At 39.6% G+C, this 23,886-nt stretch overlaps 2 protein-coding genes and 1 long non-coding RNA gene across 17 annotated transcripts in view; 1 reads left to right on the top strand and 2 right to left on the bottom strand.

Annotated features, from left to right (window-relative positions):
• The window catches only part of cntn1a (contactin 1a), a 66,757-nt gene extending 56,366 nt beyond the window's left edge, over positions 1–10,391 (bottom strand). The window contains exon 1 of the mRNA XM_086299188.1: positions 10,246–10,391. The gene's annotated coding sequence lies outside the window, so the exon portion shown is untranslated. The remainder of the gene's footprint in view (positions 1–10,245) is intronic.
• Positions 1,139–20,769, top strand: LOC147324963 (uncharacterized). The gene is made up of 3 exons (XR_015130249.1): positions 1,139–1,240; positions 1,333–1,478; positions 17,329–20,769. It is a non-coding gene; the product is annotated as an uncharacterized LOC147324963 (long non-coding RNA).
• Positions 16,768–23,886, bottom strand: part of LOC147324962 (neuronal cell adhesion molecule-like) — a 78,643-nt gene continuing 71,524 nt past the window's right edge. For 12 of the 15 annotated variants that reach the window (XM_086299171.1, XM_086299181.1, XM_086299177.1 and 9 more), the window contains 4 exons: positions 23,204–23,365; positions 22,394–22,525; positions 21,328–21,406; positions 16,768–18,473 (listed from right to left, as the gene is read on the bottom strand). In XM_086299171.1, the coding sequence (XP_086155297.1) occupies positions 18,227–18,473; positions 21,328–21,406; positions 22,394–22,525; positions 23,204–23,365 (620 nt within the window). In that variant the 3' untranslated portion in view covers positions 16,768–18,226. The remainder of the gene's footprint in view (positions 18,474–21,327; positions 21,407–22,393; positions 22,526–23,203; positions 23,366–23,886) is intronic. The other 3 variants (XM_086299184.1, XM_086299185.1, XM_086299186.1) reach the window with 1 other exon arrangement.

Raw genomic sequence — 23,886 nt, 5'->3', positions numbered from 1 at the left:
GTGCTTTCTTACTGTGACACTGCACCCTTCACTCTGTCTGTCCTCCACACACTGTGGCCCTGTATGTGCAGCATGAGTGGAGCTGTGTGTTGTAGATAAGAGTCAGAGTATGGCAACTGTGGTGTGGGGCACGTGTGAAAAGACCACCAAAAAAAAAAAAAAAACAGGGGGGGATTTAGCTGTCTTTCTCCCAGTCAGATTCACCTCTGGGTGCCCTTTCCTCCACACACTGCCATTACATCGTCCTCATGAATAATCCAGCCTGTGACACTATTCTGTGCTATTCTACTGACACATTTCACCATGAGGCTCAACACATGCAGTATGGAAGCTGTCCACTGCAGTGCCCTAGTGAACTACGACTTCCACGCTGTGTATGATGTACAACTTATTTTCGCTCATGATGTGAGAAATATTTTGCCGGAACCTTCCTCTGTCTAGACAGACGATAATCAGCTGTATCTTCACCCGTTTATTGTTCATTTGAATTCCATTACAGCAAGGCTGAAATGAGCAAAAGTAGAATAACATATCTTTAATTAAAAGCTGACTGCCCCTTCTCTGTCTCTCTTTTTTTCCTTTTCTCTCTCAACCACTCTCACTTGGATGTCTTAGCGAGCACTAGTCTGACTCATGACAATTAAAAGAGAGGCCGAGAACACCGAGAAGGCATGTGTTATTCTTCACGGGGCAATATTGGCCACTTATTCTTGGGGGCAATTTGTTGTTGCTAAGGAAAATGTGAGAATAGTGTCAGCAGCATGAATTAGCAGATTGCAACAGAAGCTCCTCCAGCTACAAACTCAGCCAAGGAAAAGGATGTGGAGGATAATTAGTGCACAAGTTGCACGCATAAGTCAGACACATTTCCCAGAACGCTGGTTTTCAGATCTGAATAGTGATATGCCAACTTAAAAGAACAACTTTTGTTTAGGGACATTTTAGAGTAATTCGTCGGAAGCTATTAGTGCTGCTGTATTCTACCGTTAGTGCTATGAGAAAACATGACGCAGGTTGTTACATCACCTTGTGAGTTTGTGAGCCAAATGTGACAATGTCGAGCCAGTGAAATAGTGCGGCCCTGATGTGTCAGCTGGCACGGCAAGGACTTATACAAAGAGTACACTCCTTGGGCTAGGAAAGACTATATAAGCATTCTTTGACTGCTTTTATTCACACTCATTAGCTATGCAGCAAGGGAGCTGATTTGAGACCCTTTGAGAGGATCCAGAGAAACCAGGTCTGTTAGTGTGAAATGGAAAACCGACCTGTTTGTCAGTCTCACCTACACCGAATGCTAATGCTGCTCTCATCAATGGGCTCTTCATGCAGAGATCCAGCCGAGGACATAGGAACTAGCACCAGTAAAATACAACCACAGGGCAGCACAGCAAAGGAGCCAGAAGAGGACAGTGGCGTGCCACAGCCCGCAACAGCTACAGCTTTTATCTGCGGTTACACTGATCTGAGGAATGAAGGTAGAGATCCAACTGTTTTGTTCTGTTTCTCATAATGCCTTCAGCAGCCCTTCACTCACTGCCTCTTTCTCCTTCTGCCATTTACATTGCTTGAGAGAAGGAGTGAATAACAACAGGCTTTCAAAACAATTCTAAAGTGTTAAATCAATACAGACAAGCTCCGGTAAAAATAAGTAACAGTAATATACAGCCAGAAGGCCTGAAAGGGAACACAACACTGCATTATAACTTTTAACCGATCCTCTTAGTGAAGAGCTCTCTGTGAGAGGCAATTACGGCATCCAGTGAGTGATTTTAAACATACGTAGCATGGTGCATAATTTAAAAAATATAACCTAATGGACATACAACTCGAGTCAGAGGTTTACATACACTCATCATGGGCATGATTATTATGGCAGTTTGTGGGCCTTCTGGATTCTTCTGGATTTATTTGACTTGTTTGGCTTGACATATTGCACCACTAATATTGGGTTGAATGTCCATTAGCAACTTGCACCTCGACCAGATGCTTTTGGTATCCATCAACAACCTTTTAGCATAATTCTGGTTGCATATTTGAAAACTCTTCTTGGCAGAATTGGTAGAATTCAATTAAATTAGTTGGTTTTTTTGGAGATCAACTCTACTTTTAAGTCCACAAATTTCCATTAGGGCAAAGGTCAGTTGAGGCTTTGAGACGTCCATTCCAGAAGCTCAGTTGGGCATTTATAAGCAACTGCAATTTGCCATTATCTGACTCAGACTTTGGCATTATGTAGAAGTCGAATGACCTCCCAAATCGACTTCACCTCAAATTAACAGCTAAAACAACAGCTATAATTGAAACTTACGCACAACTGGGTGTTCCAACAGGACAATGAACCCAAACGCATATCAGAATTGGTTTTGGAATGGGCAAAGCAGGCTAACATTAAGCTGCTGAAATGGCCTTCCCAAAATCCCAAAAAATATTCAGCAATAATTACATGAGAAACTTGTTGGTGGCTATCAAAAAGATCTGGAGCAAGTATGTGCAACTTGCAAAGGTACATTTAACCTAATATTTAGGGCCGAGGTTCACTTTTGGCTCTGTAATTATACTTTTAATCCTATGTGGATTAGAGAAAGTGCAAAAATAATTTTCAAACTTGTTCAAAGTCTTATCTTTTTTAAAGCCATTAAGGATGTCTCCTGTACAATCATTTGAAATCAACTTGAAACAAAACACTAAAAAAACCCAGAACTACCATGACATTGATGTCCATGATTGCATGTATAATTTGACCAAAACTTACAAATTAAATTTAATAGCAGTGAAGATGGAAATAGAAAGCCACAATTCATATGTGTAACATTAGTATGAGTAGTCTAAGCAATAAAAAGAGCAGGTAAGCAAACAGAACAGATTGAATAATGGACAATGCAGTAGCACTTGCTGAGGCTTCTAGTGCTATACTTCCCATCTCTGTCAAGGGTAATGGGATTTCTTAGGTTTAAATGCACTTCACTCACTCTGTGTAGCCAATAGGAAGCTAAACTATTGATCCACAAACAATTTAGCTGTCCAGCTGTCCAGAAAGGGGAAAAACAGGGTGCCCCTAAACGTATAATTAGGCTTCCTGAGAGATCAACTTCTTCAGTATTCGAGCCACGTACCAGGAAGCCTTTCCCTTGGGGCTCTTTCTGCTATTAGCCTTCTATTACTTACAGTTCTACAATCCCTCACCCCGAGGTTTAGGGCCTTAATAAGCTAAAGAACTAAGATACATCTTACCAAGGACACTTTGGGTTAATGCAAAAATCTTCACTGACCCTCTCATTCTGTCATCTCCAACAGGCCACTGTTTTTCCATAGCTTTCATAGCTCCGGTTTAGTATGCTGTCAAGGCAACAGTGCATGCATCATCACCTTGAGGCAGCTTTTAGTCAGCTAGCATGAAAAACAGCATATAGTATACATGAAAGGCAGTGCTATATGGAGAAGAGTGTAGTCATGCTTGGAAGCCTTGCAGGCTGAACTAGCATGCAGATGAATTTGAGTTCTTGTCCTCCACACATGCTCACAGCACCATAGCAACAGGCCTTGCTCAAAGGCCCCAAGAGCAGCAAGGCCCCACCGAAAAAGACACTTTCATACTTAATAGGGGGCGTTCAGTCCACCAACTTCTTTCTCCTCAGCGCTATAACATAACAATGCAAGCAATTAAAGTTTAACTTTCACACGCTCATAATGAACACTGATTAAATAGCTTCAGTGTTTTCCAAGAACCATTCCTCCTGCTCCACCAAGCAGCTAAAAAAATTCAATGTTTCAATTATTTACTTAATCTATGTGCGCTCATTTTATTTCAGCTCAGTCTGGGAGTACTCCAGGCATTTACATTTGTGCTAGTTTCTCTCCTGTGATCTGCTGTTCCCCCGAGTGTGTTTGAGTCTAGTTCACCTTGTTTGTGAGTGAGAGAGTTGGAGTGAAGCACGGAGCATGAAAGAGCAGAGACGGGGTGAAGCTAGGGTTATACTTTTTGCATCGGTGAGTACCCGAGGATCCACTTTGGCCAGAGTGGTAAAAATATCTTCATCGAAGAGTACACGTGAGGCACTGAACTTTCACCCCCAAAACCTCCAATTTGTTGTGATCACACTGATTTGTTCATCCCACTACCTCACAAGGGCACCAGCTCTGCATGCATCCAAGTGGACTTCAAGCGTACTCGAAAGATGCAGCAATCTGTGCGCACACAGGGGTATAAAGCTCCCCTTTTTCAAGTTGATAAAAACTTGTTAGCAAACTGTAAGTATAACAGCCCAAAGCAGTCAACCTGTGGAAAACCATAAGGGTTAAATTCAGTTCCTCAAAAAATAATGCTAAATGCTAGATTTTATGTGCAGATTATAGAGGAAATGTAACCTAGTTATATGTAGTGTACACATGCTGGCAAAAAAAGATACTTTTTTTCAAGTTTTTAAACATGCAAAACATCTCTGCTCTGTGCCAAAAGTCATTCATTTTCTTCTTCACAAAATGCTTCTGATTCCTTACGATTTGCAATTTATTAACATGCTTTGTAACACAGTGACATAAATTAAAATCTCAACAGATTGGGAATTTCCTTGTAAACAAGATTTTCATTGTAACCCTCTGGTTAGAAATCCCAGTGAATACATCAGACACGCTCTGCTGATTTTCAAATTGCAATCGAAAGTCATCTCGTACAGGACCGAAATGGAGCACCGAGTTGTTTGGCTGCACAGCTTCTCAGCATCCCTGTAAACAAAGTATCTGACTACACCTACAAAGGTGCAAAAACAGATGGCTCTAGGCTCCCACGTGGGAAGTGAGTCCACTGCGTGTAACATAATATTTCTGCTTAGCTAAATAGAAAAGGGGGCAATCTGAGACTTTAAAAAGTGGTATAATTAAGACCCAGTCACAAAGAGAGGTCTGAAATTGACTACTCCATTAGAGAAAACTGTCCTCTGAATTTGGTAACCTTGCAAAGTGATAGCTTAAACTCTTTATCATTATTAAATACTAAACACTTAAATACAAGCTGAAAAGAACTGAGCTGTAATGAACTATTTAATGAACTCTTCATATTACTGCATAAATGAAATATCATCAAGATAGATGAGGGTTGCTCTGCTAATGAGGAAACAAACAATGTTTAGGGCTGGCACCATAATGAAGGAAGACAAATATTATCAGAAATAACCTAAAAGAAAATTCCTGTTCACAGGAGCACACATTTGTAATCTTGCTCTAATTGACTGGATAAATCCCATAAGATTTACTTTGATTATAAAGCCTAAAAATATCTCAGAGAAAACCAAGTGAAACATCAGAGAAAAGAAATGAAATCTTGTCAGATTTAACCTAATTACAGATTTAAACTCCTCTTAAATGTCACCAAGATCATCGACTTGCTGAAAAATATATATTTTATGAGGTACAGATGTTCTAGAACTAAATGTTCTAAATTTTATAAATGTTTTTTCATCTTTATTTTTTTTATTTTATCTAAATTACTCTCTTAACTTACCCCAAAAAGCTAAAGATGGCTCTTCTTCTTCTACTCATCCTGTATGCGTGCGATAACACTTTGATAACACTGATCGATATCCACCCTTTTTAAGTGGAAGGGGGAGATAACTGATGCTACCTGCTTGTCTGGTCTGCATTATCTTAATGAAAATTAAGATAATGTTTATCTGTCCACCAGTGACACGTCACTTTGGGCAGACAGATAAACAGGAAGAACCATGCATTACTAAAGAAGCTTGCCACTTTATGCAGACTCACACAGATTAGAAGAAGATAACAAATTTTATATCTCTTTTTCTATATATACATATCTTGAGGGTAGCTTATTTTTCTGTCTTTAGAACTAAACCACTCCAGTCTGCATTTGCGAAACAAACCAGAAGAACCACATGAGCCAACTCAGCACTTAGCAGAGTCACATAGATTACACGAAGAAGAACAGCTATACAAAGGGTAAAAAAATAAATAAACTAAGTCATTTCTTTTTTGTTTTCCTATCTTTGTCCTTCACCGGGATCTTCAACGCTATAAATAGACATGTCATTTAGCAGGTGATATCAAAAAAATCTATTTTTATCTTTAGTATTGTTCCGCGTTTGTGTAAACTAACAGAAGGCTGTTCATGCAGGTTGTAGCCTCTTTTTTTAAATCATGAAGTAGACATGCCAGATGCAAATCATATCTTTCTAGAGCAGGGGTGGGCAATCTCAGTCCACGAGGGCTGGTGTCCCTGCAGGTTTTAGATCTCACCTTGGGTCAACACACCTGAATCACATGATTAGTTCGTTACCAGGCCTCTGGAGAACTTCAGGACATGTTGAGGAGCTAATTTAGCCATTTAAATCAGCTGTGTTGGTTCGAGGACACATCTAAAACCTGCAGGGACACCGGCCCTCGTGGACTGAGATTGCCCACCCCTGTTCTAGAGAGTCAGTCACATTTTAAAAATCATACAAGCTAAATCCAGTGTAGATGATTAATTGTTCATAGGCAGCATTGGCTTGGAATTAGAAATAAGTAGCCTCCTGGAGCATTATTATCATCAGATTCACAGGAGTAACAGTAGTGCTGTAAGTGAATGAGCTGTAAATGAGTGCTGTAAGACTAAACACACCAATGAAAGAAAAGGCCTAAACTCTGGACTCCTACAGCAAGGGGTTTCTGTGGCTCTGTATTTCTCTGTGGGGTCTTTTGCTAGCATGGATTGGGTTCGCTTGTCACCGTAGAGAAAAGGGTTACAGCAAATCTCACAAGCTGACCTGATCAATGACATATCTGTCTTGGAGGGAATCGGCTTTTGGACAATGAGAATGCCTCCACCAAAAGGGCATGATGTACACTATATATGAAAATAATGCATGTGAATCATGTTGTATTAAATAAGGCTTTTAACTAGTGAGTTAAACCATAAATTCATTTATTTATTTTACTGAGGTCAAAATGAATCTATTCTTTTTCTGAGACTTTTACGCTCTGATTTCTGCTACCAGGGGATTCGCCACCTGTTGGACATTAAAAAGAATGCAGATTTGCCTTTGAGAGCCCTGTATCCATATTTATATACAGTCTATAATGATATGCTTTGGCCTTCTCAGTAAACAGGACCCAACTGAAGATTTTAGACTAAGGTGTTAGACACCACACACTGGCATTCAATTTGATATCACATCTGACAAAAGAAACACTAACTTCTTACATTTGAGAAGACAAAACCAGCAAAACCAAAGTGATTTGTGATTTGGCTTCAGTTCTAACCTGCACGGCTCTTATATCTCCCTAATGGCTCTGCAAAATAAATAAGTATCATCCCATTACAACACTGTAAGTGCAGCTGAATACAATTACACTTGCATTAGCTTTATAGAATTGCACAAATTAGATGGGTTAGCAACACGTGGTGTGCAAATATCCACTATGCTTATGAGTTCTTGGTAGTGCTGTCTTTCTATATAGGATCTATATGATAAAAAGCATGCAGAGAGCAGGGTGCAGCATACACTGGCAGAATCATGCCTAGTGAAAACTGTATTCAGATAGCCAAGGATGGCAGATGGATACTGAAGCCCATTCTAGTTCTAAACTATGAACAGAGAGGTCTGTCTCCAGGCAAGCACAGAAGACGTCATGTCTCTCTGCCTCACCACCGTACCATTAGTGAAGCTCGCTATTGATTGATGGTGTGTAAATTGCTGAGCAATCTATGGAAAGCATCAAGACGACAGCATTTCACGTTTTGTCAGCAGGACACAGAGAAGCACTCTTACAGCAAAGACAGCAAGAAAGAGCGGCGTTTGTGCGCGTGTTCCTCGCACAGTGTTCAACGTCATGGGCTGTCTCGTCCCGCTGCATCCTCTCGTAGCACATTCACCCTTACAATGAGGCAAGTCTACAAGATGTATTCCCTTCAGCGTATCTGACACAGCACTCAATGTGAGAGAACAAACAGCATCTAACAAACTTGTCCTACTGCTGCCAAATGCTATTGTTGCCAATCAGTTTAGCGTGTTTTTGTGAAAATCAAAGGTCAAATCTATCTTCTTCAGTTAGGCTAATGCTCCGGTCCAGGAATTTGTAGTGCAAGGCTTGGAAGGACATCTGGAAACAATCTAATCTCCTAAAGGGACTCTCAAATCTTAGATTGAAAACATCCAAGGTTCTTTTTGATGCTCATATCAAGCGAGTAGTGTTTTAAGGACAAGGGGAATGAACCAAAAATCTCTTTGTGCCTTATTTTCATATAAAAGTCTCATAATATGTCTGCAGTAAAAAAAAAAAAAAAAAGGCTAAATCCCAGATAAGAAAAGACCATTTCTCTCCCTCATTCTCATATTCACAAGTTAGATGTTGAGTGAAGCAAAGTCTCGATGGGAAAGTTCACATTCAGGCCAGCTCTATCTTCTGCCTCAGGTGAGGTTCACCTGTCTACATCAATACATTGCAGATACATGTGACTGATGCTTCAAACCAAAGAAGAAATACTGTAAGTGCATGTTTATGTTGAGTTATTTGACTGTGACACTAATGGAGGCTGAGCCTGTCCTGTGACGCCGACACGCATCAAAAACCAGGGACATCTTACAGGATACTGTGGTATGCCGGGCCAGTGTGCTGGCAGAGAACAGCTTATTTCAAAATTCAGAACAGAGACATTTTGCTGTGGAGCCAGGGGATAAAACGCAAGATGCTACTTTGCACACACAAGGATAGCCTACTTCTGTGAAGAGTAAATTCATTCACTTGGAGGAGAGTGTCTGTCCTCGGGGTGTCCACGGGGTAGCACAGGATGCATTAACAGCAGCAAGCTTACAAGATTCATAAAGCTCGCCACCTGACAGGCGCCAATGGAATCCCTGTGACATTTTGTGCCACATTAGAGCTCTGATTCAGCCAGGACACACACAGTGAACAATCCTTCACTTGCAATGAGTGGTGTAAACAAAGTCAGAATGAAAATGTAGGCCAGAAATATCTAGCCTATTCACAGAGGATTTTCAAACCTCAGCAAATAACCTGAAAATACTTCGAGTAATTACACTGTGAACCACATAATGCAAAGTTGTGGCTGCTTAAAATATCTTTTGCCCTGACCGCCAATCAAAGCAGTTCATTGGGGCCACTCTTTAGCATCGTAATGAATACTATAGCAGTGTAAAAGCCAAGACATTAAGTTATTCAGTAGTCATGGAGACATAGATCAGGCAGTCTTAACGATGTCAGTTATTTTTTGCCAGACTTGAGCCACTGCTGCTATTAATGAGCTCATAGGTTACAATATTCTCCAATCCGTGGTGAGCCCCATACATATGCAGAATACCAATGTATGTCATGAATCATCATATCTGGGATTTTTTTATATACATAATTGGACTGTGTCCCCAATGAGTGCAATTTTATACACATTTTATGTATTTTTTTTATTATTAATATTCAGGCTACATGTTGGAAGTCTCTTTATAAATGTCCCAAAAGCCCCTGTTGATTCTCTAAGCCTGAGTTTACCAACATAACATGAGCAGTTCCTCTTCACTAAAACCTAGTCTGGTGAGTCAGGACGCGCCCATGACTCCGTCTCCAGCACCTGACAGAAAGACCCTGCAATGGGCCATTACGAAGCGTTACGGCTCAGTCTGCTGGTAAAGATGACATACAGCCATTAGTCTCAATCAATCGTGGTGCTGAAACCGGGAAGTGGGTTATACTCCCACCCCAGATCAAAGTGTTTACGGATGCCTCTTCATAATTTCTTGGCTGCGAGGGAGCCAGTAGTTTGAATCATCATCGGTATGTGCAGCGCTACCAGGATATGGCCTCTGGCGTGTTTTCATTTATCTTGACTTATACGTTCGGACTTATTACTTCAAAACAGATGCGCAAAAAAGGGGAAAACACATCACGAACCCACCATCGAGTGTGTTTTGGGAGGTCAGGATGTACAGATGCTAAAAAAGCAGCATCCCCGCCACGCACGCCGCGATCATATTGATCACGTTATCTGTCTGGATCTACATGCAAAAAAATCATAAATTCTTTTTGGGTTTTTTGTCTTTTTCGCGTCCAAATCGTTACATATTTCTGCATTGCGGGCGGCTGAATGAGCTCAATCTCATCCGCGCATCCCACTTGCCCGTTGTAAACAATGCTGATTTCCCAGCTGTCAAAAAAAAAGCTGCACCCGGCTTCTTCTGAAATAATGTCAAAAAATCAGTTCTCACGCTGTCTGCTCAGCGCTCTCCTCGTCCTTACCTTGCGTAGCGGACAACTGCGTCCGTCCGTCCGTCCGTTGTGTCCTTCAGGATGCTCACACCTGCTCAGCACCGCATCGCCGGGCGCTCAAGATCAGGGAAAGAAACTGACGGAGCCGCGGTCCTGTCCCCGTGGACTGAAAGAAGGGTTATGGCGGCTGACTTAGGGGGGCGCTAGACCTGCTCGTTCCACATGACCACAGTGGACCCCGCAGTGAAGCCCAGACCACTTTCAGATCAGAGCAGCCCATGAAGTTTTTCTTTAGTTATTATTTAACATAAAATGATAAAGGGGCTGTATTAAAATAATTTATTCTGTCGCCTACTGGGAAGTTTTAGATCTCTTCTTGATTTAAATGAGGGAGAACATGATTTATATATCTTCTTGAGATATGTTTTCCCCTTTTGCCCTTTAAAAAAAAAGTAAATGAAATGATACATATTAAAACTCAGCAGCACATTCTGACATCCAGCAGACATAAGCAAATGAAGCCCATTTGAAGTAATTTTTGACTGCTAAGCGTTTGCCTCAGTTCAATACTCACTATCTTTTAACTCTGATTTTCTCTCCTTGGAGTCTGTCCCAGATATTAATGCATGTACATGCACAGATCAGTTTGTTTTTAACTAATAAACGGGATGAATAATGAATTTGGTTGCTCCGAAAATGTAGTGTTCTTGAATAACCTACACATTTTAAACATCTGTGGGTATTAAGTACAGTTCCCTACAGCTCATTACTGGTGGCAAAGACAGAAAAAACTATAGTTCCTGTTGCTAGATTTGGTTAACCTCCATCCCTCTACCATCTCTCACGTGATGCCAACATTAACCTTCAGTGGTCTCATCCCTAACTGGACCAGTCTCATACACCTGAGTCCCATCAGTTAACACTTGCTCTCTGATATCTTTTGTTCTGCTTTTGCTGCACAGAGGATTTGTCGAATACTTTGAGACCAGTTTTAATGAATGAGAATCAAATTTGTCTGCCTCCAAGAAATAAATAACAAAACACGGACGTATAAATAAATATCTCAGCCCTTCATCGGTCATCAGTTCTGCTTTACCGACTGAAATGTATGCACACAGAAAACTTTTTTAAGACAAACTGGTTCCTATGGAATAGTGTTTATTTTGCAATGCATATGTGCACTTGGAAGCTGATTTTTAATGTGCTTGTTGGATGATTTGTGCTGTGCCACAAACTAAAAATTCCATCCGCTGTTTTGGGCTTGCAGCTAAACTCGCAGACAAAAAATCGTAAATCTTGGATGGATAAATTGATCTGCGTGTCTGCACACTGCTGAGAAACGAGTGTGACGGCAGTCTGCATATTAACTGTCAGCTTGTTGTTCATCGTGCCGATATCAAAAGGGCACCTCTACTAATTACAACGCCTTGCCCATGTGTCAGTCTAAACATGAAACCATCTCAATCCCCTGGGATTAGATCTAAATCTTGGATGTAAACACCAAACGCCAAGTAATAATCTGCGGTGGCAGAAGCCTATAAATAATGCAGGAATCCTTGAGAAAGAGCAGGGCAGAATTAATTGAAGGACTTAGCCTCTCTGGCTAAGATATCAAAGAAGTTTTTTTTATGCCTTCTTCTTTTTTTAGTGTGATCAGAAACGGACTTTACATTGAGGGTATGGCCCTCAATGTAAAAGGCAGATCAAGCTGAGTGTAGCAGCTTTGTTCCCCAGAGATATAGTTATTATTCAGACTTTTAATCAAGAAGCGATTGTTTCCTCTCAGATGGCAACTCAGTGGATATATCATTAAAATCATGACACTCCATAGAAAATCACCAAGCCGAAGGGACTTGGTAAGACTGAAGAAATTTATGGCAGCCAAATACAGTAGTGTAGTGCATGGCCCAAAAGGATATTATTCTGCATTAGGGTTATCCAAGCTCTAGTTGTCTTCAACCCAAAGACAAGCACTGTTGTTCCTCTTACAACATGGCAGTGCAAATAGAGACAGATCCTGCTGGTGAATTAGAATGTTACAAGGTCGGTATCTGGGGTGGATAAGAGGAACGGCAAACACCCTGCTGTCTGGAAAGAATGGGTGGCTGACATCTATCTGCCTGGCAAAGGGGGAGGAGGAAAGAGGGACACGAAGAAGCATGGGAGGAGGGGGGGTAAATGTAATTTAGCCTCCGTGATCTCCACAGGGGCCCGTGCAAAGGTAACCCCCACCCATCAACCCAAATACACATGGGATATAGTCGGGGGTGCACAGGGAATAAGAATCAGGGTGTGGAAAGGTTATTATCCTGGTGTAATCTTGATAATAAAAAAAAATGGGGGATGGGTTTTTAGAGATAGTTAATACCAGATCAATAGAACAAAACACTCATTTTTGTTCAGTAAAAACTCCCACCACATGAGCTCATTCCCCCCACCTAAAGGAAAACAGTTATTTGGATACACTCATATTCATCCGAGAAGAGATGATTTCACTCCTACTGCTGTGGTTTTCAATTTCAGGTTAAACAAATCTACCAGTCAGGCTAAAAATACTTAGTCTTGACAGATGTGTGTGTGTGTGTGTGTGTCTGCGTAATGCGCATGTGTGTATGTGACTATGTGTTGGCTAACCATTTGTCAGCCATATGGAAATGTCACAGAATAATCATAAACAATTATCCACCCCAGCTCTCAAAGCTTCAGAATAGGGCAAATTTACATAAAGAGACACAAAGGCTCTGTCACTTACATACAAAAGAACAGACCCCCTGAAGCTTAGCACACACTTAAAATGTATCAGAAACTAAATGTTGATGCTTTTCTAACACCCTCGTTTCATATCCTTGATTCTTCATAACTTACATGGATGCTTAAAGACTCTTAGCATCTGGTATGCAAATGGGCTGCTTTAAAGCTGGTTGCAGGTTGTTTGAAAACAGAGGATCACAAGAAGGCTGTGTAATGATATTTTTTCCCTATTGGAAGTAGACATAAACCAGCTGTAGATCAATTTAAACCAGGCTTTCTACTCAGTGATAAATCAAAGTCCTGGACACAGACAGATCTGGGAACGGTTAATGGATGCTATGGCAGACGTACAGCCAACACAGGATGAATCCACTGAAGACTGAATGATGAATGGGAAAATGGAGGAGGGGGATGACTTTGAAGCAGCGGGAAGGGAGGCTGGTGAGATGGTTGGTGGAGACCAGGAGGGTAATGGGGCAGCTGCTTGTTTGATGGTAATGATTGCCAATCAACAGACAAATAATGTGATTCTGCTGCCATGGAATAAGCCTCTTACAGGAAGTCCAGCTATTCGAGGACTAGGGATGTTAACAGAAGGACTAACAACTTCATAGGCTTTCAGCTAAAATGTAGAGTGATTGTGCGGATTGTAATTTGACTACACTATTCGGTAAGGGGATATACATATGTGGCATTTTCTCTTTTTACAGCATCATTAAAATAGTTTTGTTGACAGTTTGCATCATGCAGACTGTGCATTTGCCAGTAAGCTTTTAAAAGCCTGTTGCTTACTCCAGCCATCGGTGTAATTGCCTCACGTCACTAGATGGCAGTAAAGTCAAGAGGTAAAATCTGTCAAATGGAAACAAATTGACAGACAAGTCCTGTGGCTGAAGGTCATAAGGTCATTGAGATCACCACTGCTGCTCGGAGAATGCTGTTTATTTTAAATAATATAGCCTTTGTTCCAGTTGCAATTCACAACAGTTCATTTTTTTTTCATATTCTCCCCGTGACCAGGTCTCATTTTGGACCCCCCCCAAGTATTTTCAAGACACTAGATAGCAAGCTTCCCTGCTTCTTGACACCACTGCTGTGTGATAAAGCACCAGATGGTGGGTTGCTATCTCAATATTTCTTGATAGTGCCCATGATGGAAGTGGCCACGAGTAAGCTCCAAAAAGGTGGAGTCCAACTACTGTGTTGCAAAAGACCCTATAGAGGCTTCCCCAAGGAGTTTCAGGAAGGTGAAGATATCCATATTAGTCTGTTTCTCAGCTTTTGCTCAATGTACATTCATTGATGCAGTTTAGATCATTTGGCTAATTTCACGGTCCAATATCCAAGAGCCCATTTGAAGATTTAAGATTTAAGTCAATACAGCAACACAGCACAGAGCAGTTATCTAAACTCTGCATCCTCACTGTGGATGATGGATACAGCGGCTCCTTTTGAAAAATAAGTGCTTGACTCCGAATTATAACTCACAAACGCACATCTTAAAGCAGAGAATTCATAAGTTGAAGAGGAAATTACGTCTCATTAATATTGATCTATTTTTCAAAATTAAGCAAGCTTACTATTCATCTCTGAATGAAGAAAATAAGAACAACCCCAGCTTACTTCTTTTCACTGTAGCCAGGCTGACAAGAGTCAGAGCTCCACTGACTCTTCCATTAGTCCATTAACCTTAACTAGTAACAACTTAATGAATTTCTTCACAAATAAAATTTTAACCATCAGAGTATAGAAACAGCTTTAGTTAAGAGTTGTGCCTCATCACATGAAGGTGTGGGTCATCATCAGCAGAGGTTTCGAGTGAAACCATTGTGAGACCTTCCCTCAACCTATTGTGTGAGATGTGACGTTAAGGCGCCTGGGAAGGGATCTCAAAACTGCACTGTAGGTGGCAGACAGTTGGTGTCGTGAGCCATCTCCTGTGTTCACGGATAGTCGTTCACAGTGGACATAGATGACTTCTTCCCCTCCTCTTTCAAACCATCGGTCTTCTCTGTCTGAAACGTGAACATTGGCGACCTCGAAAGAGTGACCTTTATCCTTTAGATGCAGATGTACAGCTGAGTCTTGTCCTGTCGAGGTGATTCTTCTATGTACCATGCATTTATGCAGTGGCTGTTTGGTTTCTCCAGGGTAGAGGTCTAAGCATTCGTCGCTGCAGTGCACACCATATACCATGTTGTTTACATTGTGGTTGGGAGTTTTGTCTTTGGGATGAACAAGTTTTTATCTGATTGTGTGGATGGGTCTGAAGTGCACTTGGATGTCATGCTTGTAGATGCCACGCTTATGAGCCATGCTTTAGTGCTAAATTTATACTCTTCTTATGGACACTGACCGTGGACTTATTTCTGTGCTTGTACTCCAGCTGCAGTATTCGATACTATCGACTATAATATTCTATTACAGAGCAGTTGTTTGAATCACATTTACCTAATAGACTACAATTTGTTCATGTAAATGGGTAGACTTCTTTACACAATAATATTAATAAGTTCCTTAGTAATATTAATGTTTAGTTCTCTAGCTTCCCTTTGGCAGTATCATGAGAAGCCATATCATAAATTTTCATTGCTATGCAGATGACCCAACTTTTTCAAACCATGAAGCCAGATGAGACACATCAGTTAGCTAAACTGCAGGAATGTCTTAAAGACATAAAGACCTTGTTAACCTCCAATTCCTGCTTCTAAAAATGAAAAAAGTTATTGACAATTAATGGCATTACTTGCCCTCAAACAACACTTCGAGGAATTTTGAACTCTGTTCTGGTCATTGACTTCTCTTCATTGGTTCCCTGTTAAATCCAGAAAGAAATTTTAAATCCTTCATTGAATCCTGTTTCTGGGAGAGGTTTTTTCCTGATAAAAATGACTTTTTCTTTCCCACTGTTGCCAAGTACTTGCTCATATAGGCTTGTCTGTTTGTAGGGTTTCTACCTTATAATATAATGCACCTTGGGATGACTGGTGTTATTTAGTGGTATATAAATAAAATCGAATCTATCATGTTAACAACTGTATTTTATTAACTACGATCCAGTAGCTACTTATTGTCTATTAACTAGCACTTATTAAAATTATCTCAATACAAACTTGACCTTTTTACATATCTGAGTTTTTAGAAGCCTCACCAAAGTGATTTTGATAGCCAAACTGAAAATGGTACACGGTTTTTATTATGTGGTATTGTTATGAGCTGAATCAGAAATCAGAAATTATGCAGCAATTAAGACTCAAGACAGTGTTTGTTATGGAGTACTGAATTTAAATGCATTCACAGCATGACAAGGCAATGACATTTTAAGCCTGAAAACAGATAGTTATTTATTCATTCATTATTTCCTGCAGCTTGAGTTCCATACTTTCACTAAAAGGAAAAAAAATATTACATAGCGATAAAGAAAGAGTCTGTTAGTACAAATCTGTTTCTTAAATACAAAAAAAAACATTTGCAATACTGTCAGAAAAGAGCATAATTTTAGAAGTATATTGAGACTTAGCAGAACCAGTACAAATCAGAATAGTATAATTTTGTGCATCATGATATCGACATTGTAAAACAGCAGGATTATATAACTTGGCATTCAAATCAGAAAGCAATAAGAATCTGACTGTATATGCAATTTTCTGTCCAGTTAGTTACAGTACAATGTACACTGTGCACAGCAAGTAGAAATGAATATGTTTTTATATATATATATATATATATATATATATATATATATATATATATATATATATATATATACACACACACACATACACATACATATATATGTGTATATATATATATGTTCTCTACAAGTTGTCTATATTTATAATATTCCTACCAACAAGTTAAGCCATATCGTGCATGATATCGTCGCTTAGACTGCTGTAAAAGCTGCTTGTTCCTGTACAATCAATTAAGATATTTACAATTTCAACAAATATTCTACATGTCTTTAAAAAAATAAAACTTGATGCAAGTTAAGAAAAACTAAATCTTGATCCCATCCAAAGGCCCTCAAGAGCAGTTAGTAAATGCGAACAACTTTTGCTTAATAGGAGTTGAATTAATGTGCTGTGTCCACAACCACACACAAACACAAATATCCATACACTGCAGAAATACCATTAGGTATTGCAGGCATTTATACATCAGTGGTGGTTCTTACAATGTTTTCATTTGATCCAGTGCAGTGTTTTACTTTTCAAAGAAATCAAAGCCAGTCCTGTGTCTTAAAAAAAAAAAAGCCAAGCACATATTAATTATTCGTCCATCCACAGGGTGCTCTTCTCATGCTTATCTTATCCATCCTTGGATGTGACTTCTGCATTTCTCCCATTGTCTCTGTTCCAGACACTGAAGGCCAGAAAGAGACTTTGCAAGTGAATCAATGCTTTAAAGAAAAGGCACTACCTGCTGAAGGAGCACTTGCAGGGACTGAAGCAAGCTATCACACCATCAGCTATTCCCTACTGGCCTTCAGATCAAGCACAATAAGAGGAGGTCACATGCAGGGCAAAGGTCATGAGGTCATGTGACATGCCATGCAGCACTTTAGCCTCCTTCTTCATCGTCGCAGTGTGACAGCGACTACAGATGAGGACGTATCAGTGCAACACTCTGAATTATAACATGTGCACTGCTCTCAAATTCCACTGTGCAGAATGTTCACTTCATTAAATATAACTTTACATATGCGCTGTACAACATCTTCCTTTTAAACGCACCATGGGAACTGCCTTAATGTAATAGATTACATAGCATTTTTCTGGTACAAGTTTCTGGGTTGGAAAAAAATATACATGGAGTAGTAGAAATTTACTGTAGACAATGCCCCCTATTTGAATAGATAATATGACAACCATCAACACAAACAAATATAGTTCAGACAATAACTGCATAGTCCATATCAGATTTCTGGTAAAAATGCAATAGTTGTTAATATTAAAGTGTTGATTAATATATGGATTTATGGAACTGTCATGAACTGTTAAAGTTATGGCTGAGCTGGTTACTTCCTAAATGTCGCTCAGGGTATAATTAGCTAAGGTTTTCCAAGCTTCTCCATAAGATATCCGTGTGAAAACATAAATGTCTTTAATGAGTTTTACGTTTCATTTATGGAGCTGGGTATACATGTTTGATCATAAAGCCATGCAGTGTTGGGACAGCCCTGTAAGAGTGATGTAGGGATTGAGGGGGCTTGAGTAGTCAGTGCATCACCCCGCACCGTTCTGTTAAGACCGACTGGCTACACAAAAGAGTTCAAGGAGTTCATGGCTTTTATAGGGGATGGGGCCTCCGAGCTCTCATGGCCCTCAGCAGTGTCCCTACTGGCACTCTTTCCACTATACTGCCCGATAAAGGAGCCATCCTCGTTGAACTGTCCGTCTCCTCCTTCACCGTAGTCAACTAAACTGTCGTCACTGTCGTCTCTCTTAACTGTCCCATTAGATGGCGAGCGGCTCCCTTTTAAAGGTTTATGGTCCTCATTGTCACTGAAGGAGAAAATAACATGCAGGCATTACAGGTGAGATGATGTGACAGATGCAATAAGGAGAATAGTGATCACTTTTTTTTTAGATGGAGCATAGAAGAGCCAATTGTTGCTTTTACCACAACCTACCCCTTAAGTTCGGTAGATAATGGCAAAGTTGTTATATGAATATTAATATGCAGCAATGAATATAAAATACATTTCAATGCACATTCGGGTTGCTCCATGTCTAAAAAATGTTAGCCATGAATGATTAGCTGGTTTCCATCAGGCAACGGGGGAATAAAGCTCAAGCAATCATACCCTTTTCAAATTCCCCCTGAAACCAAATATGAAGTGGTAAATGTGCTGTTTGACAAAAGCATTTTTCTCCCAAGGCAGAGACTGTGATGAAAAACAGAAAATCCAATGAAATGACGTGAATAAAGGAAAGTTTAAGCCAAGTATCCCTGCCCCCAAAGCAAGCACGACGATAAATCACAAGTTGGCAAAAATGCATGGAAAGTCCGCAAAGAAAGTTTTCTTTGGGTATCAGATAGTTGAGAACATTGCATATACACGACTTGAATACCAATGAGATCGCAAAGCTTTCACAATGCTGAGATGCTCCAAAATGGAAAGACAATAAATGGTATGCAAAAGCATTTAGGGGACATGACGGGAATAGAATAGCCACAGATTGCTGACGGCTTATTTTTTGAAGCACTGCACATAATGAAGGCTTTGTGACAAAATATTATACACGATGACAGCTGTGAAAGATAGCAAGCATTTTTCTCCGCAGTGACTTCATTACCCACCGACCCTTTACACATGCTACATTTACAAAACCCTTCACCGCCGCCAATCCCCATCATTGCCCTTACCTTTCCTGAGACCTACACCCCCTGCGTTAGGATGACGACGTCACTCTGAGATCAAACACATTCCTACATTTTACATTTCTGTAAGTCTGGCACTTTAACAGGCAAATGTGCTTTGTACAAGTACAGATTGATCTAAAAATACAGTATACTCTCCAGCAGTCAAACAAGAACAGCTCAGTTGACTTAAGTAATGCCTTTATTGACATACTGTAAGGTTCCAGCTGAGTGTAATGAAACAGCATGGATATAAAGAATACTCTCACAAAGGCACTATAATATTTATACACTTTGCCTTGTGATTTGTCTATTGTGTTTTTACAGCCGATATCCATTGGAGAGATTATCTCGTGGTGTAAATACTACAGACTGGTGGTATTCTAGATTTAAAAATATATCAACACTTTTCTGTGTAACATATTTATTTGTGCCAAACACTTCCAGTGCTGTCTAAAAACCAATAACAACTCATTCGTGAGCCACATTGTTACAATGGGCAAAAAGCTCCTTAATTATGATGAACATGAACTCTGTTATTAAGCTGATTCCCACATATTCTATCCTGATTCGGTGCAGACTTACAAGCACAACAAACTGGCTATTGAAAATAGGCACCCCAAAAAATACACTGTCTTTGAGATACTATTCCTTGTAAACTACAGTAGCCAGCTATTTTAAGAAGCTCTTTAAAGTTAAAGTAACCTGTTTTTAGAAATTTAAGTCTTCACTGGAAATGTAAGAGTTGCAATGGAGAGCTATAGATAAGCGGGAGGATTGGGCAGTAGTGCGAAACAGACGACTATTCTGTTGATCTTTTCCCAGAAAAATAAAATCTAGAATAACACCAATCATAAATGATTTCTACTAAAGAATGGCTATTGGCCTGTTGTAAATAGCATTAACCAGCTCTGTCCTCTCAGTGTTGATTGCTTCCCTCAAGCGTGCTGACAATTTCATAACATACCCATATGCATCTATATACTGTATATCTATATCTATCTATCTCTCTATATATAAACAATACTTCCATTCAACACATTATTGCCTACAGCAAAATTTCATACATAATATCAAATCTTAAAACCATGCATATCACATTTTTATATATAATTAATGATATGTATTTATCGCACATCTTCTGTCTCACATAAAATCCATAGAACAGATTCATGTATACATAATACAAAAAGGAATATAAAATATAAAAGCAAGACCATCTTAGAAATTCACTTATAAAAAAAAAGAATATTCAAAAATGCTAGTTTTACAGAAGTAAAGTGCTTCATTGTTCTGTATTCTGCATGTGATTGAAGAAGCAGCCTAGAAAAAGGATGCTGACAAGCATAGCTGGATAACTGAAGTAACAGTTAACAGGACTGACCATTTCAGAGATTTTCAATCCTATCAGGGTCATGTACTGTAAGTAGCAATACACTAGGCAAAGTGTTAATACTAATATATATATATATATATATATATATATATATATATATATATATATATATATATATATATGTATATATACTATACATACAATGTATATGATTAGCTTATTAGTTGAAAAGCTTGGGGTCAGTTAGGGATGTGTTGCAAATGAAAGTAGCTTATACTGTTTATTCCTGACAGTCTTATTTGTAATGTTAAAACACCCTAAACCACGAATCCCCTGAACCTGAAGAATCCTGCACACATATCAAGCACACATAAAGTCCAACACAAACAGCATCCAGGGTGTCCCAGAATCCAGAAACAAAATCTTGTACTTCACGGTGGTAGAAGATCAGACTGGGTTACTTCCTCTTGTTGTTTTGACTTTAGTTAATGGTGATTCTGGTTGATTTTTTTTATTAGTTTTAAGGGTTGAGAAGTAGGAGGGCGAGCAGAGCTCCAGCACAGAGTGTAGATTTAGGAAAGAAAGTGGGAACACGGGGCAAGTGGTTGATGGGTACAATCTGCTCTGGGGACTCCAAAGGCTGGGGCACTTTCTCTCACCTGTATTCCACAAAAGTACAGTCGTCATCTTTCATGGGCTGGAACTCAGGGTCTGTGTGGGCATCCTCCTTCTCTTTGACTGGTGAGATACAGGAAGCGATTTAGTCAAACTGGCTTTTAAAGAATTGTGAGAAACAACATGTTTCTTAAGCGATATGACGAAGACAGTCGTTCAACATCACCCATGAAATTCAAAAACCGTACCCGAACTTAAATTTGGCCGACCTCAACTTCGAGCTCAGTCTTTGTGTACCTGTAGACTGTTTCTCCCTGTCCAGATGCTTTTTTTTTGTTTCTTTACTGGAAAGTCTGTTCTGACCAACACATTTTAATTTAAAATTTTGAGGGAGTTGACTGAATTGATTGTTGAATTGATATGGACAAAAGAGCTTGCTTGCATGCGCCACAGTTCACATCTGAATGTTCTCTGAGATGTTACACAAGAAATATGTGTTGACAGTCTGACTTGGGAGTGAATTGATGCCTAAACTACTCCACCCATCTGACCCCTATATAAGAGCCAAATAAAAATGACAGGCATGCTCCTGGTTGCGCTCCTAATCTGATGCCCTACCTTTGGGCTGTGGACACTGTGCAGTCTTTCACGCAGAAACCCCAGTGCAGTCCCTGCTCTTAACAAGAGAGCAACATCACTGTGACATAGAAATTCATGTTTTCAGTCCAAGTTTGTGGTTATGTGCAAATGGTCAGAACAGGACTTCTGCATCTAAAACACCAGGAACACTAGGAGAGGTGAATTGAAGGGGAAATGGGCCAAATAGAAATAAGGTATGGTTTTCACTCTTTATAGTTGGACTCACAAAACCTGACTGTAATTTATGGGTTCATTAAAACTGATTAATGTGTGAATCTGACAACAGTGAATAAACCCTGTCAATACAAAAAACCTATTCTCCATTAATGTGAGATGTATACTTCTTTAATGAATGGTTTGATCCAAACTATGTAGGAGTTTGTAACTGTGCATTTTAAAAAGTTCTGCTCTAATAAAGTTGTTATTATAGAAACAACTGTCTTTTTTTGTGGTGATTGTGCCATTACTCACCAGGGTACTTCCCTCCTTTATTTCTCTGGATGAAGCAGATAATGAGAAGGATCAGGATGAGCAGAGCAATTGCACACATGAGGCCAATGAACCATCCCTGAGTGGCGATGTCCACCTGTCTGCTTGCCACAGCTGTCCAGAGAAGGGGAGAAAGACTTAACATTTACACTTGCACTATTTTAACATCTCATCCCCAGTAGCGAGGGAAAACAGCAAAAATTATCCACAATATGTGCTAAAACAAACATGGAAGATCAAGTCAGCGTTTGAGCAGATATCCCATCTGATATGATGAATTTTCAGGTGACGAGTGAATCAAGATTGCATATTATTATTGACAAAGACTTTAACGTTAGATGAGCTAGACAGTTCCTAACATTATCCTATCCGTGACTTGAGCCCGAATTAGTAGTAGTACACAATCAAAGAAGTAACATGTACACACAATTACAGACACACACGCAAACACGGACAGTGACATACAACGTACGTTAGCACGGGTGATATTAAGTCAAATAAAATACTAAAAACAGACTGAAATTCTATATTAGAATATCCACTTCTAAAATCCCCAACAGTGCGACACTGACATTCATTATGCATTAACCAGAAAATCATGCTGTATGTTCTGTCCACATCACTACAGTACATGTCTGGCATATAGAACAACCACATCACATCTGTTAAATCCATGCTCGATTCTGTATAAATATACAAAAGCACAAACTACTCCATACGCGACACACGACAAAGTGTAAGGCCAGGCTCAGCCACACCGAGGTGGAGGCGAACATCCAGGAAGTGCCTCACCTGGGAGAGTAACCAAGAGCTCCTTGGAGTGGTGGAATTCTTGGTCGTGGTGACCCAAAGCCACCAAACGGACCCTATAGCAAAGGCCCCCCTTTAAGCCTTTCAGCGTTATGTTCTGAGAGCCATTCACAAACTCTGTATTCCAGTCCTCTTCACTTTCACCTGCAGGAGTTATGTTCATCAAGAGAAGTATGTTTGAAGGAGCGAACACAACTTCAAAAAGGCCATGGAGATCATGACATTATGGGAACTAATTGTCTGAAAAGAGCATCTACTGGTATGGCATTATGCTGCAGGCAAATGTTAATATTCATGGAGTTCTAAAAAATCCATTAAGTCTATGAATGAATTATTATTGTGTCCCCGAAAGCTCAATGCACTGCAACTTCAGAAAAGCTGCAAAGTGAGAAAAATCATTTCACCATTTTGATAATATGTGTGCTGTTTAGAAAATACTGAATTCAAAAAAATAACTAAGCTGTAATGGGCTTTCTCATTTTTAAAACTTGCTACTTTTGGATTAGGTTGATATAAAAGTATATTTTCTGTTCTTGTTCCATTGCCATGAAAGGTGGTACATAGCGATAAATGTAACTGAAATACATAAAAAAGTGCTTTTCTAGCTTTACAATAAAAGTCATATTCTCCCATTAAAAAAGTGATTTTACTGATAAATACGACAC

The sequence above is a fragment of the Aulonocara sp. 'chitande type north' Nkhata Bay genome, linkage group LG7 (assembly GCF_057382095.1).
Source record: "Aulonocara sp. 'chitande type north' Nkhata Bay isolate Kocher_YH1m ecotype deep benthic linkage group LG7, A_spYH_male_GT1.1, whole genome shotgun sequence".
NCBI lineage: Eukaryota > Metazoa > Chordata > Actinopteri > Cichliformes > Cichlidae > Aulonocara > Aulonocara sp. 'chitande type north' Nkhata Bay.
Note: the sequence above shows the minus strand (reverse complement) of the source record. Positions and strands in the feature narration are given on the sequence as shown.